The sequence below is a fragment of the Falco biarmicus genome, chromosome 1 (genome assembly GCF_023638135.1).
Source record: "Falco biarmicus isolate bFalBia1 chromosome 1, bFalBia1.pri, whole genome shotgun sequence".
Classification (NCBI taxonomy): domain Eukaryota; kingdom Metazoa; phylum Chordata; class Aves; order Falconiformes; family Falconidae; genus Falco; species Falco biarmicus.
The window spans coordinates 49,672,993-49,685,693 of NC_079288.1; the positions used below are offsets into that span (position 1 = coordinate 49,672,993).

The window sequence follows — 12,701 nt, forward strand, 5'->3', positions numbered from 1 at the left end:
GCAAGCTCCCACATACAGCAGAGGATTTCCTCCAGCTGTGCCTGGGGCTGTGTTTGCTGGGTAGTTTCAAGGCAGATGTGGAGCCATTCTCAAACGGTGGCACTAAGATACTCTACAGTCTGACAGAAGAGCCAATGTCTCATAGTTTGGGGTACCAAACAGCTCAGTATTTTGCATTCCAGAAACTAAAATGAAAGGTGTCACGTACGTCCTGGAACAATGTTACTGATCACCCCCTTCTGTAGTTCATAAAAGTATCCTGGCTTCTTGTAAGCTGGAAAATATGAATACCAATGTGGATGTTCAGGACATTGGACTCAACTTTTAAAATAAATCTCAATATTCAAAATGTTTTAAGTCACTTGAAACTGTTTGGTTATAAGAAAAGGCATTATCCATAATCAGCCATTAAAATTACCTGTTGCTGGTTTGACCAAGTTTGCAGATGTAAGCACTGGGCCTTGTTTATATTTGAAAGATTCCTGAACAGTACACCTTATACTGGGTTTCATGAAGTTTCATCCATCTGTGGTTGGTGCATTGTTGGCAAGAACTAAACTTGCCCATACTGCCCTGAGAAAGATGATGTGGAGAGGATGTTAAGTAACCCATACCCTCTCCCTAACAAGTATGCTTTTGATTTGGCTTTTCTAAACCATAGCCTGATTACTTACTAATTCTTGTTTTGATCTGCAGTGGAGGGATGAGATGGCTACATTAAATAAATGGAAAACCAATTATTATTAAGGAACATTTATATTTAGGAAATATGATAGTTCTGTTTGGCTTTATCTTATCTAAGACCTCAAGCAAGCTAGGAAAAGAGAAGTGCATATGTATTTTCCTTCTTGATTTGATGACATCCTGAAATCATTTTTATAATGAGAGGAACATTTTAAAGAATGTAAATCACAGTTTTAGAAACACCGTGCAGTCAATTTTGCTCTTTAATGAAATAACAAAACTGATATAATCCACTTTCAGAGCAAGTGCTGGTTTTTCCCCTTTCTATCAGTAGTTAGTAAACAAAATTTTTACTTTAGCAAATGAAATAAAAGATCTGCTGCTGCACCTGTAGAAACCTATTTGAGTCGAAGCCAAGTTTGGCTTACTTTTTTGAAGCTTATTTTAACCATTTGGGGGAGGATATTTAATTTGAACCTTATCCCTATAAAAAGGAAGTGAATTAGAAAAGTTGAAAAGGCATTTCATAATTTTAACTCAATACTCTTTCTTTGAGCCTGGCTAAGAAAAACACCAAGATTTACCTATTGTTGCATTTTCTCTGCAATTTCCTTAACAACAGATTAGGTGGGAACACACACATTTTGTGTGGACATCTTTTCGCCCGGCTCTGTTAATGGTGGTTTGGCAATCAGTTGTTACAGGTATTGTCCAAGGCATTAATTACTGAGTCTAGAATAGGACTCAGATTACTGGTGAGAATGCAAAACATTGGATATTTACTTGTCTACAATAATATATATCCTGTACTTAATTTTAAAAGACTAGAGAAAATAGCAGTTGGTTGAACTCTGGTTCTGCTATACACACTTTTACAGGATAGTGTCTCTTCAACTGTACAGTAGGCTATTAAAGTGGTTTTTTACTTTCTCGAAGTAAGAATTAAAAGAAATTGCTGCCTTTAATGGGAAGCCTGTGCTAGGAAAAAAAACCAAAAACAACAACCCAAGCTTATTTCTGAGAATGACTAGCCTCTAAAAAAAAAGGAAAATAAGTATTTTAAGATTGTTTCGTTATTAAATATACTGGTAGCAGCTTCTAGTTGAAATTCTGACTACAGAAAATTGTGCAGGAGACAAGGAGGAATTTAAGTCAAATAATGGCTTTGTATACAGCAAATTCTGAAGAATGGCACCCCAATAGTTTGTTCATTTGGTTAAACTAAGGTAATACAAGATTACTGTTAGGTTTTTTCTCTCACCTCTTTGAAGAGCTGTTGTATCGTAACTCGTACATTTTCCAATGGCCATTTACAAAAAGCTCTAACTATGGTAATGTTTATGGTGTGCTTGGTAGGTAATAATCCTATATTAAGTTCTTTTTGACTTACCGTCACCGTGCTCAAAAGGCCCACCTTCCAATAACCAGCTCCTCAAACACAGGGGGATGAAGTTACAATCCCTAACCACCAATTGTGTATGTTGCTATTGGTTTAAAAAAACAAAACAAAACAAAACCCAGATCAAAAGAGATACATAAGTCTTGCTGCTTAGTGGCGGAATATTTGACGTCCATACCACCCTGGCCACACTGTGAGGAACTGAAATGCAGCATGTTTATGCAAGAACAGGTAGTTCTGCTTAGGAATCAGAGAAGCTGGTCTAAAAAGGTAATTAGCCTAGCTGAAGTAGCTTTTGAACTCAAATGAAATATGGTCAGTATTTTAAGAATCTCTGTTATTAGAAATCAGAAATACAGGTCAGCTTAATTTATGCTTTAATATATATGTGAGAATAAAGCAGAGGTTGCATAAAGCCAGCTACCAATGAAGGTAAGGTTTAAATGATAAAAATAGGAAACGATGCAATTTTAAAAGCATTAAGTAAATGAAAGAAAGAGCAAATTTAAGTACATGGGTGAAGGTGGCTTTGCTTGGATGAAGTAGCAAAGTTAATAATTCTTATAATGTGTTATGTCTGCGTTCATATATGCAAAAATGCACATAAATAAATCGTTCATCTGTGTTACACTGTCAGAGTTGCCTAATTGTTTGTCCTCAGCTTTTTCAATGGCTAACAAAGGACAGGGAGACTTCTGCTATCACTGACACATTGGCTGTGCGGAGAAGAATTTCCTAAAAAGCAGTAACACAACAGGAAGCTAGATGTGAGTTAAGACTCAATTACAACTCAATTACAGATATTGAGGTGTTTGAACAGAGATTTTGTACACGTTAGATGCCCAAGACCAAAACACAACAATAAAAACAATAACTTGGACATAATCTCATCAGAGATGCAGCCAAATGCTGTAGGCATTTCCATGTGAAGGCGCCTAAGGACTGCTTCTGTACATGTCTGCTTCCTCTGTACATGCTTCTGAAATGTTCTACCCTGTGCATAAGTCCTGAACCGATCCAGAAGTTAGTGGTCCCTCTGGCCTACCACATTCAAGCTCTTAGGGTTCATCTGAAATTTTCTGCAAGGCAGGAATCACCCAAGATAACCTTTCTTTTTAAATCATCTCTGGAGGAAGAGCCTGGTGCCAATGTCTCCCATTTATTCCACTTTTTCAGCAATCAGAGGCCTTGTCCTGGTAATCTTGAGAAAACATGGCCCCAGCTGATAGCAAACACAATGTCTGAGGTGGGATGCTCTCTACTCCCTCTGGTTTTGTGGACTGCATTTACAGAGAGAGCAAAGAGGTAGGAAACATCCTTTTTTGTGCCTGTGCTAAGACTGTTGATCGGAGAGAGGAATATGGTGTAGAATTCAAAGACTACATATATAGTCGTGTTTCTCACGTTCTAGCTGAGAATAGCTTAAACTCTATTTGAGCAAGTCAGAATAGTATTTGGGCACCACTCTGAAGCATCTATTCCCACACAGAGTACACTGAAACTAGACAGACATCAACCTCCCTAGATCTTTCAACAAGAAAGTTGTTTTGCCGTAGAACATCTATGGAACAACAGCCAGAACTGCAATGTGAAAGTGCATTTTTACATTAAGCCTTGCAGCCACAATCCTCAGGAGATCTGGACATTTAACTGACAGTGATTGAGAAATACTGCCTATTTCTATCTAATCAGTCCTTAGATCCACTAACTAGGAGAGCTAGGACAAAAACCCTTGCTGCGTAAACTGACTTTTATTGCATTTGATTAGAAGTGGTTTATCCAAAGAATGCAGAAAACCCCTTGGCTAAGGCAGGCTCTCTCCTAAAGCTTTTGCAAGGATAAAGATGGATAAACTACATAGCTGTATAGATAAAGATGGATAAACTATATAGCTGTATATCTAAACAACTTTTCACCATTTAATATCTAAATAAAACAGCTTTTGCTAACACTGCTGATTAATGTGTGTAGAAAATTGTGGTTTAACCCCGGAAAGCAGCCCAGCACCGCAGAGCCACTCACTCACTGGGCTGAGATTAAGACAGTTCAACAGGTAAAGCAAGAGCCGCTGGCAAGTAAAGCAAAACAAGGAATTCAGGGATTCATTCACTGCTTCCTGCCAGCAGGCAGGTGTTCGGCTGTTTCCATGAGAGCAGGGCTCTATCATGCCTAACAGTTACCTGGGAAGACAAACACCATAACTGCAAACATTCTTCTTTCCTCTTTCGTTCGCACAGCTTTTGTTGCAGAGCATGATGTTATATGGTATAGGACATCCCTTTGGCCAGGTGGGATCAGCTCTTTCAGCTGTGTCTCCTTCCAAATTATCATACATCTTCAGCCTACTCGCTGGCAGGACAGCAAGAGAAACACACAAGGCCTTAATGCTGTGTAAGCACTGTTCAGAAATAACTAAAATATCCCCCTGTTATCAACACTGGTCACAAATCCAAACCACAGCATCACAGGAGAAACTACGAAGAAACTTAATTCCAACTCAAACCAATACAACAATTCATGACCCAAAGAGAATAATCACAGAGCAAATAATAGAATTTACAGTAGCTCAGCTTTCTATTCTAGAGATACAGGTAGGTGATGGGACAAACAGGTAAGAGAAACAAATCCAGAGAACATTTGATACATACTCATTCTTTAATATCCCTTTCTAGGATTTCAGAGCTATTTTCAGATTAAACCAAAACATCTCCTGCCGATCTTCTTCAAGAGGCCATTCCAGGTAGGTCTTTGTGTTCATGATCTTGCGCAGCTTGCAGAACCTCCTGGGAATTGCTTTGCTCTGGATGGGCTCCAGGAGGACGAGAATCGCCGCATCGTTGTTCTCGTCAAAGAGGCGGAAGTGCGAGAAGTCCAGCTCGTATTTGCACCACTCGCTCTGCACAAAGTGCTCGGACAGCACAAAGAGCGTCTTGTGGCTCTTCTCGATGGAGTCAATGATGTTGTCCACAATCCACTTCCCGGGCACAAAGTCCCGCTTATGAAGGCAGAGCCGGAACGGGGGGCAGGCCTGCTCCAGCTCCCGCACCATGATGTTTTCCACCCAGTCGGAGTCATTCTCGCTGTAGGAGACAAAAGCGTCGTAGCAGATGTCCTTTGGCGGGGCTCGCTTGGGCTTCCGCTTGGCTTGGAGCCATGCCCAGGTCATTCGCAGGTACCAGACCGCGTGGTACTTGTAGCCCACAGCCACGAGCACGAGGATGACCAGGAAGACCACGGCGCAGATCAACGACACCACAAGGGACCTGTGGCACTCCATCAGGGAGAGGTGCACAGCTCCAACCTGTGCCCCTCTCACCGCCAGCGGAGAGTCACAGATGTACTCATCCGGCCACCCCACCAGCACCTGGGCTATCTCGGCCTGGTGGTGGATGAAGGAGAGGAATTCACAGGAACAGATGAAGCTGTTGTCGCTGGCATCCAGCAGCTCCATTTTCTTGAAGGACACAAACTCTTCCTTGGACAAGCTGTTGAGCTTGTTTCTTCTGACTGACATAACCACTATGTTTGGAATGGGCACGGCACCAGGCAAGGTCTTCAGCTGGTTTTTGGTGAGGTACAGCTCTTTGAGAAAAGGTAGTTGCAGTTCAAACCCCCTCAGATTGTTAGCGCTAACGTCCAGAACTTCCAGCGTTGGGGGAATGCAAGCGGTGACCTCAGATATTTGAGTGCTGGAGAGATTCAAATATTTCAGGTTTTCTGGCCATTCACATACGTCTGGCATCTCACCAAAATTATTTTGGCTGATGTCTAAGAGAATTAGGTTTCTTAGATGAGACAAACTTTTACTTGTGATTTCTAAGTCACTGAGTGAATTCTGACTTAGATTTAAAGTTTGCAATGAGGGCCAACCACCCTTACAGGCTGAATGCTCCAAACTCGGGTCTCCAAGCAAATTTGCACTAAGGTCAAGATACTGTAATGACAGAAGATGTTTTGAAAGCTGGCACGGTACCAAAAACACCTTAGTATTTTCAACTGTTAGTTTCGTAACAAGAGATAATAGACCTTCCACAGTATGGAGATCTGTAAACAAATAAAATTGTTCTATAGATAATTTCTCTATTGTCAGAACTCTTAAAGTCTGTGACTGGTTTGCTAGAATTTGTGCTTCCCATCGTCCAGTACCCAAGAGTCTGCAGTCTATAATCTCTAACTCCACTAATTTTGGCATGTCTGCTAAAATGCTGACAATATCAGGCACAGTAGCATCTGTTAATAAGGTCTGTTTAAAAGAAATTTTCTTTGCAAAAGAAGATGACATGACTTTCAACAGGTGAATTTCAGCAGGTATACTAAATGCTATTTTTCTCACTTCTAACCAAGTGACAGAGTGGAGAAGGTCCGTGACAATTGCTGAGAATACATTAATACTTCTTGTGTTTATGATCATGTGATTTATCTTCTTAAACGATTTCAAACTTCCTGGCTCGTACTGACTGAGGTTGCCACCATCAATCCACAGTTTGTCGAGAAGCGCAATGCCCTCAAAGTTCCCTTGCCTTATCGTGGAGAACCAGGGGTTGCCCAGGTGGAGAGAGCTCAGGTTTCTCAGGCTAGAGAAGGGGGAGCTTTCCCCCAGGTCTCTGTAGGAATTCCCTTGAAGGTGGAGGTGCTGGAGTGAAAAAAGCTGCCCAAACCACGCAGGGTACAAGTAAGCCAAGCTGTTATTTGACAAGTCCAAGAGCTCCAGTTTCCCGAGGGAGCGAAACGAGTCCGCATCTATGGAGCTGATGTTGTTGGACTGCAGCAGCAGGGCTCTCAGGTTCACAGCCTGCTGCAGGTCCTGGGACTGGATGTGCTTTATCCTGTTGTGGGCCAGGTTTAACACTGTGATTTTGCCCGTGAGCCCTGGGGGAATGAAGTCCAAGCCCCTGGCAGAGCAGTTGCAAACCTCAGTGGCACCGCATGAAGGACAAGCCTGCTTCAGCACTTGCTCTTCAGAGAGGCTTGCAGCGAAGATCATGTAGATAGCCCACACTTGCCAAATGCGTGTCATCATTATTTTGCCTAAAATATGAGATACATTCAGAGCAAATATAAGATGAGTAGTTAGTTTTGAAGAAGGTACATTTTGGATATATCAAAAACATAACCTTTACTGTTCTGTACTGTTGACGGCACTATAAATATATTTGTATTTAACACTGTTCAGAGATGAAACATATTAGTATACAAGTATTCCAGAATAATTTGTTAAAAGCTACATAGATTGAATTTACTCTTTTTTTCCTTGTGGTTTCAGATTTTGAAATGAGGACTATCAAATCACAGTATCACAGAACGGTCAGGGTTGGAAGGGCCCTCTGGAGATCACCTGGTCCATTCCCTTGCTAAAACAGGTTCACCCAGAGCAGGTCGCACAGAATTGCGTCTAGGTGGTTTTTGAATGTTTCCAGAGAAGGAGACGCCACAGCCTCCCTGGGCAGCCTGTCCCAGGGCTCTGTCACCCCCAAGGTAAAGACGTTTTCCCTCATGCGCAGACGGAACTGCCTGTGCTGCAGTTTGTGCCTGTTGCCCCTTGTCCTGCGCTGGGCACCTCTGAAAAGAGCCTGGCCCCGTCCTCTCGACACTCGCCCTTAAGGTATGTGTAGACACCGATGAGATCCCTCTCAGCCTTCTCCAGGCTGAGCAGGCCCAGCTCCCTCAGCCCTTCCCCATAAGGGGGATGCCCCGGTCCCCTCATCGCCCTCGCAGCCTCCGCTGGGCCCTCTCCAGCAGTTCCCTGTCTCTCTTGACCTGGGGAGCCCAGAACTGGACCCAGTACTCCAGGTGTGGCCTCACCAGGGCAGAGGGGAGGATAAATCAATTAAAAGTTGCACAAATCTTTTCCGGATTCAGTTAAACATCTGAATAATCACAAAACTATTACTAAATCTGATTCTTCGCCTGATTATTAAATAGTCCCTATACACCACTCCTCCCACGCCCCAGCCCTGCATTAGGTCTTTTTCTTCTGGATCTGTGAGTATTATTCTTTTTTTACTACACAGTCTCCTATATGTGTTTCAAATCCTGGTTACATCAAGAAGAGTCAGTGTCTCACGGGAGATAAGGACATTCACATTTAATACTCATTTCAATCATATCTCAGTTCTGACAACAGGGAGAAGAGGGCTTATATGTTTCAGTCCCTTTCCTCATTTTATCTGCCTTTGGCTATTTTGTTTGTAAATGTGCTAGCAGCAGGGAAATAAATATTTGCCTGGATGTCTGTGTAGGCCATCATTATCATGTTGCCATCAGTCTGATACTGGCTAATGAAGCTAAAGGAGGGAAAACTGACCATTGTAACCTACTGACTCTTGGCTCCTCCTTTTTACTGCCACACCCTTTTCCTCTGCCAGTGACTTTTTCTGCTTTGGGTCTCTGTGACAGAGATGGTTAGGCCAAGTCACAAGGAAGAGCAGAGGCTTTTGGAGCCTCCCGCAAATGAGATCAGCTTTTTCTAGCCCCACGGCCTGTTCCTCATCTTCTGGACTGAAATGATTCAAGAGAAGCCACACAGCTGTGGATCCTGTGTCACTTCTCTTTCTTCCCACAGTTGTGCCTTTTATAGTACTGATTTGATGTGGCTTTTTTGTGTTGCAGAGCTCGCTGCAATATCCAGCCCATCCTTACTCCCAGCAAGGTGACTTTAGTTCATCTGCCCCTCTGAGGAGTTGGAAAAACAACTCTTGAAACCCGAGAGGGCTGTTTTCCCTTCAAAACCTGCATTACATATTGAATTATAACCCCCTTTTTTTTTGTTGTTTATACACTTTTAAAATATAACTTTCTCCAGTGTGTCACAAATCGCGTCCCCCCCCCCCCCCCCAGTAGGTATTTTACCGAGGGTGAAAAGAGTGAACCAGTCCCAAGATGGCCAATGAACAGATTCCCCAAGATCATCGTGGGCTCTGTATCAGGTTAGTTGGGTTAGATTGGCTCACTAAGTACCACTAACTTCTTTCTCCTTCAGTCATCCCATTAAGACTCTGTGCAGAAAAGCTACTGTACTTTGATTTCATACTCTTAATTAATTTTACAATAGCTCACCCACACAGACAAGTTCATAACAAAAAAGTCCTGCCCTTCTAGTTGCGTTATGTTTAGCCAAAATCGCTTAAAATTATTCAAAAGTGGCAGAATTACCTGAGATTGTTTGGGCATATGAGGAAATGAGGAAAAGTTGTGGATTATTTTTTCAATGATTCCATCTCTTCCCACCTGAAGGACTAGAAACAGTTTGACATTTTGTGTTACTTTCCTTTAATCTCTTTCTCTGACATAGAGCTTTGGATCTTGAAGGACACAGTCCTCTCCCCTGTCTTTAGATGCCCACAACTTAGCTGTCACCCATCATGTCCTCCAAAGTCAATGGAGAGAAATAACAACTTTCAGGGGCGTTTCACATCATGTCTCTTGGACACCCACACTAAGATGTGATGACTCCAAGAGAAATGACCTCATTGACTTAAAATGGAGCACCACAGTTTAGATACCTAGATATATGTCCATGTGAATCCCACCCGAAGAACTGTGATCTGTAGTTACACTCACCTGCTGTCCAGCTGAGGCTTTTTTGTGGGGCTTTTTTGGCCTTGCGAGTCCGGATGGGTAACAGTGCTGCAGGCCACAGGAGCAAAGCTAGGAGAAAGATGAGTTTCACAAGCAACAAATTTAAGTGGTATTTTTTAAATTGCCATCCAAACGCTTAATGTTGGAAAAAGAAACAACCAGGCAACCTGGCCAATCAAAATCTAGCTATAGGTAGATTATTTACAGATGAAAAATTGGCAGCAAGAAAGGAACCAGGCAGGTACTGTGCAGGCAATACCAGCTGAGCCTAATGGCTCCCCACCTTACCAACCTGAAAGCAACCAGGGAACACAGGACTGAACCCCGTCTGGTGATATAGGATGCTTTTCTTTATTGTCACTTCCCTGAGCATCTTTCTCAAGTTTTTTTTTTTTGCTCATCTGTAATGTGAGTAGACACTCGGGGAAATCCCATTCCCAACCTCATGCATTTCCACCCATTCTCTTCCACTTCCCATTCCTGTCTAACAATTCAGCTTAAGATCCTGACTTACAAAGTTTTTTTCAGACATCTCTACACCCACTCAGAAATACAGCCCCAGTCCAGAATATCATTGTTCTACCAAGGAATCACTTTTCCCTGTTGCACTGGGAAGAAAAAAAGCCACACACAAATTGAAATGCAGCTAAAAATACAGAAACTTGCACAGATGCCCTTATACCATAAGGTGCTGTGACAAACTACACATTTAAAGTGTTTCTGGGTTATGGACAAAGGGTCTGAGCCATCAGACATGTTCAGACTATCTTCCTTGGCCCAGGCAAGTAGAAGTATTCGAGGAAATATGTGCATATTCTTAAATAAAACCACAAGTGCCAACCGAATGAGGTTCTAGAAATGCTAACAAATGTTAAAGGCTAATGTAACCACTAAAATAAAGCACACCAACAGTGTGCAAATTGATTCTAGGTTGGGGAGCGCTATCAAGCTAGATGAGCCCTGGTAAATCTGAGCAGTGCTACAGAGTCTGCAGTGGGAGGGTCACTGGTTGGTGAAGGCATCAACCCACAGGCAGACTGGGGAAAGTTGCTGCTTTGCACTTGGTTGTGTGTGTGTTACATATGTCCCAGTTATCACAGAATCAAAGAACGTTCAGGGTTGGAAGAGACATCTAGAGACCACCTGGTCCAACCCCCTGCTAAAGCAGGTTCACCCAGAGCAGGTCGCACAGAATTGCATCCAGGTGGGTTTTGAATGTCTCCAGAGAAGGAGACGCCACAGCCTCCCTGGGCAGCCTGTCCCAGGGCTCTGTCACCCTCAAGTGGAGACATTCTTCTTCATATTCAGATGGAACTGCCTGTGCTGCAGTTTGTGCCTGTTGCCCCTTGTCCTGTGCTGAGCACCTCTGAAAAGAGCCTGGCCCCTTCCTCTCGACACTCGCCCTTAAGGTATGTGTAGCCACCGATGAGATCCCTCTCAGCCTTCTCCAGGCTGAGCAGGCCCAGCTCCCTCAGCCCTTCCCCGTAAGGGGGATGCCCCGGTCCCCTCATCGCCCTCGCAGCCTCCGCTGGGCCCTCTCCAGCAGTTCCCTGTCTCTCTTGACCTGGGGAGCCCAGAACTGGACCCAGTACTCCAGGTGTGGCCTCACCAGGGGGCAGGTAGAGGGGCAGGACAACCTCCCTCGACCTGCTGGCCACGCTCCGCCTAATGCACCCCAGGATGCCACTGGCCCCTTGGCCAGAGCATTGATTTAATGGTATGCATGTGTATACACACACACGCACATCCATAGGCATGCCTCTTCTTATTTCCAACACAGAGGATGTGCAACAAGGCAGAGTTAGGTGAGGAGATAGCTGATCCCGCTGCCTTGAGACTGTTGCTCAGTGAGCTCTTTCCTGGTTGAATTCCTCGAGCAAACAGAGCCCACCTTCATGTCCAGCCTTCCCTGGGCAGCAGGTATCAACACACAAGTGGGGCAACATATAAACAGGACAAAGAACATACAAGGCACCCTCCCACAAGGAAAATTAGCAGAAACGGCACAGTCTGACCCAGCTTGTCTCTTTTTCATTTGATGCTTTCCTCTTTCCCATTTCCTGAAGGACATTGCTCCCATCAGCATGTCTTGGCTCTCCCGGAGAGCCTTCCTTTTGCTGCCTGCCGGCCATGCAGCCCTACCAGCTGCCTGTGATTGCACCTGCCTGTTCCACTTCTGCTGGAAGCCAGGAATCCCTCCCCACCCTGCACTCCTGCAGGAGCTGGCCCCTGCCCAGCAGCCCCAAGCACCCTGAACCCCCCACGCAGAGGAGGACTCCGTGGCAGAGATGAGATAGCCTCTTCCCAGTGCTCCCTCCTTGCTTCTTGCTCTGGTGTTGCAGCTCCACTCTCTCTTCCCATGCCTAGAGCATTCACCAACCCGCAAACTCACCTCTGTACAGAAAAGACTCCCGTGGGTGCCAGCTCCAGCTCTGGTGCCTGCACAGTCGTGTTTCATCTCTTTTGCTGATTGTTCTCTACCCAGCTTCCTCTCATGCTGCTGGTTCCTTCCCGCTTCGCCCCTCCGTCCTGGCAATGTAGCAGGGGGATTCCCGCCTGGGGGATCTGATTGGCATAAGAGCTGTAACGCTATCGGTTCTTTTAAATGTGCCAACCCGTAAAAGCCTGGGTCAGTGATAAGAGTGCAATGTGTGAAAGCCAAGGCTGCTACTGCCTCTCTCTCTGACCCTCCCTTTGGAATGACCAGCAAGACGTATTTCTCCCTTACCTCTTGTGGTCTCTTAATGTGTTTTATCAGTGCTCAGTGTTTGCTGTCAGATGGTTCGCTCCTCACTTACCTGGAGTTCAGCTTTGGTTAGCCCATGAGCTATTCTTCTCCAAGGGCGTGAGCAGAAAAATTCTTTTGTAGCAGGCTTTGGACTAACCCTACAGATACTGTTAGCACAGGAAAGTGGAACTGAAAGTGGTGTTTGCAGGCTACACCCACGGAAACTATCAGCTCGTGTGCATATATACATATACACATACATACAGGAGTGTGTATATACACATATATATAAGCATGTACAGAGGTATACAT

The 12,701-nt window shown here is 44.1% G+C and overlaps 1 protein-coding gene across 3 annotated transcripts; it reads right to left on the bottom strand.

The window, feature by feature from the left end:
- Positions 1-929: 929 nt before the first annotated feature.
- On the bottom strand, positions 930-12,575 carry TLR2 (toll like receptor 2). Of its 3 annotated transcripts, none has more exons than XM_056344140.1 (5): positions 12,460-12,575; positions 12,054-12,226; positions 9,644-9,730; positions 4,732-7,111; positions 930-4,432 (listed from the first exon to the last, which is right to left on the bottom strand). In XM_056344140.1, exon 4 carries the CDS (start codon positions 7,101-7,103, stop codon positions 4,752-4,754), a length of 2,352 nt encoding a protein of 783 aa, XP_056200115.1. In that variant the 5' UTR covers positions 7,104-7,111; positions 9,644-9,730; positions 12,054-12,226; positions 12,460-12,575; the 3' UTR covers positions 930-4,432; positions 4,732-4,751. The 3 variants fall into 3 exon arrangements, with proteins under 3 accessions (XP_056200115.1, XP_056200889.1, XP_056199254.1); XM_056344914.1 differs by adding an exon at positions 9,236-9,318 and having other exon boundaries at positions 930-7,111; XM_056343279.1 differs by having other exon boundaries at positions 930-7,111.
- Between the last annotated feature and the right edge of the window lie 126 nt (positions 12,576-12,701).

Coding starts and splice junctions, on each gene's coding strand:
- TLR2 (XM_056344140.1), bottom strand. CDS start 7,103: ATGATGACACGCATTTGGCAAGTGTGGGCTATCTACATGATCTTCGCT.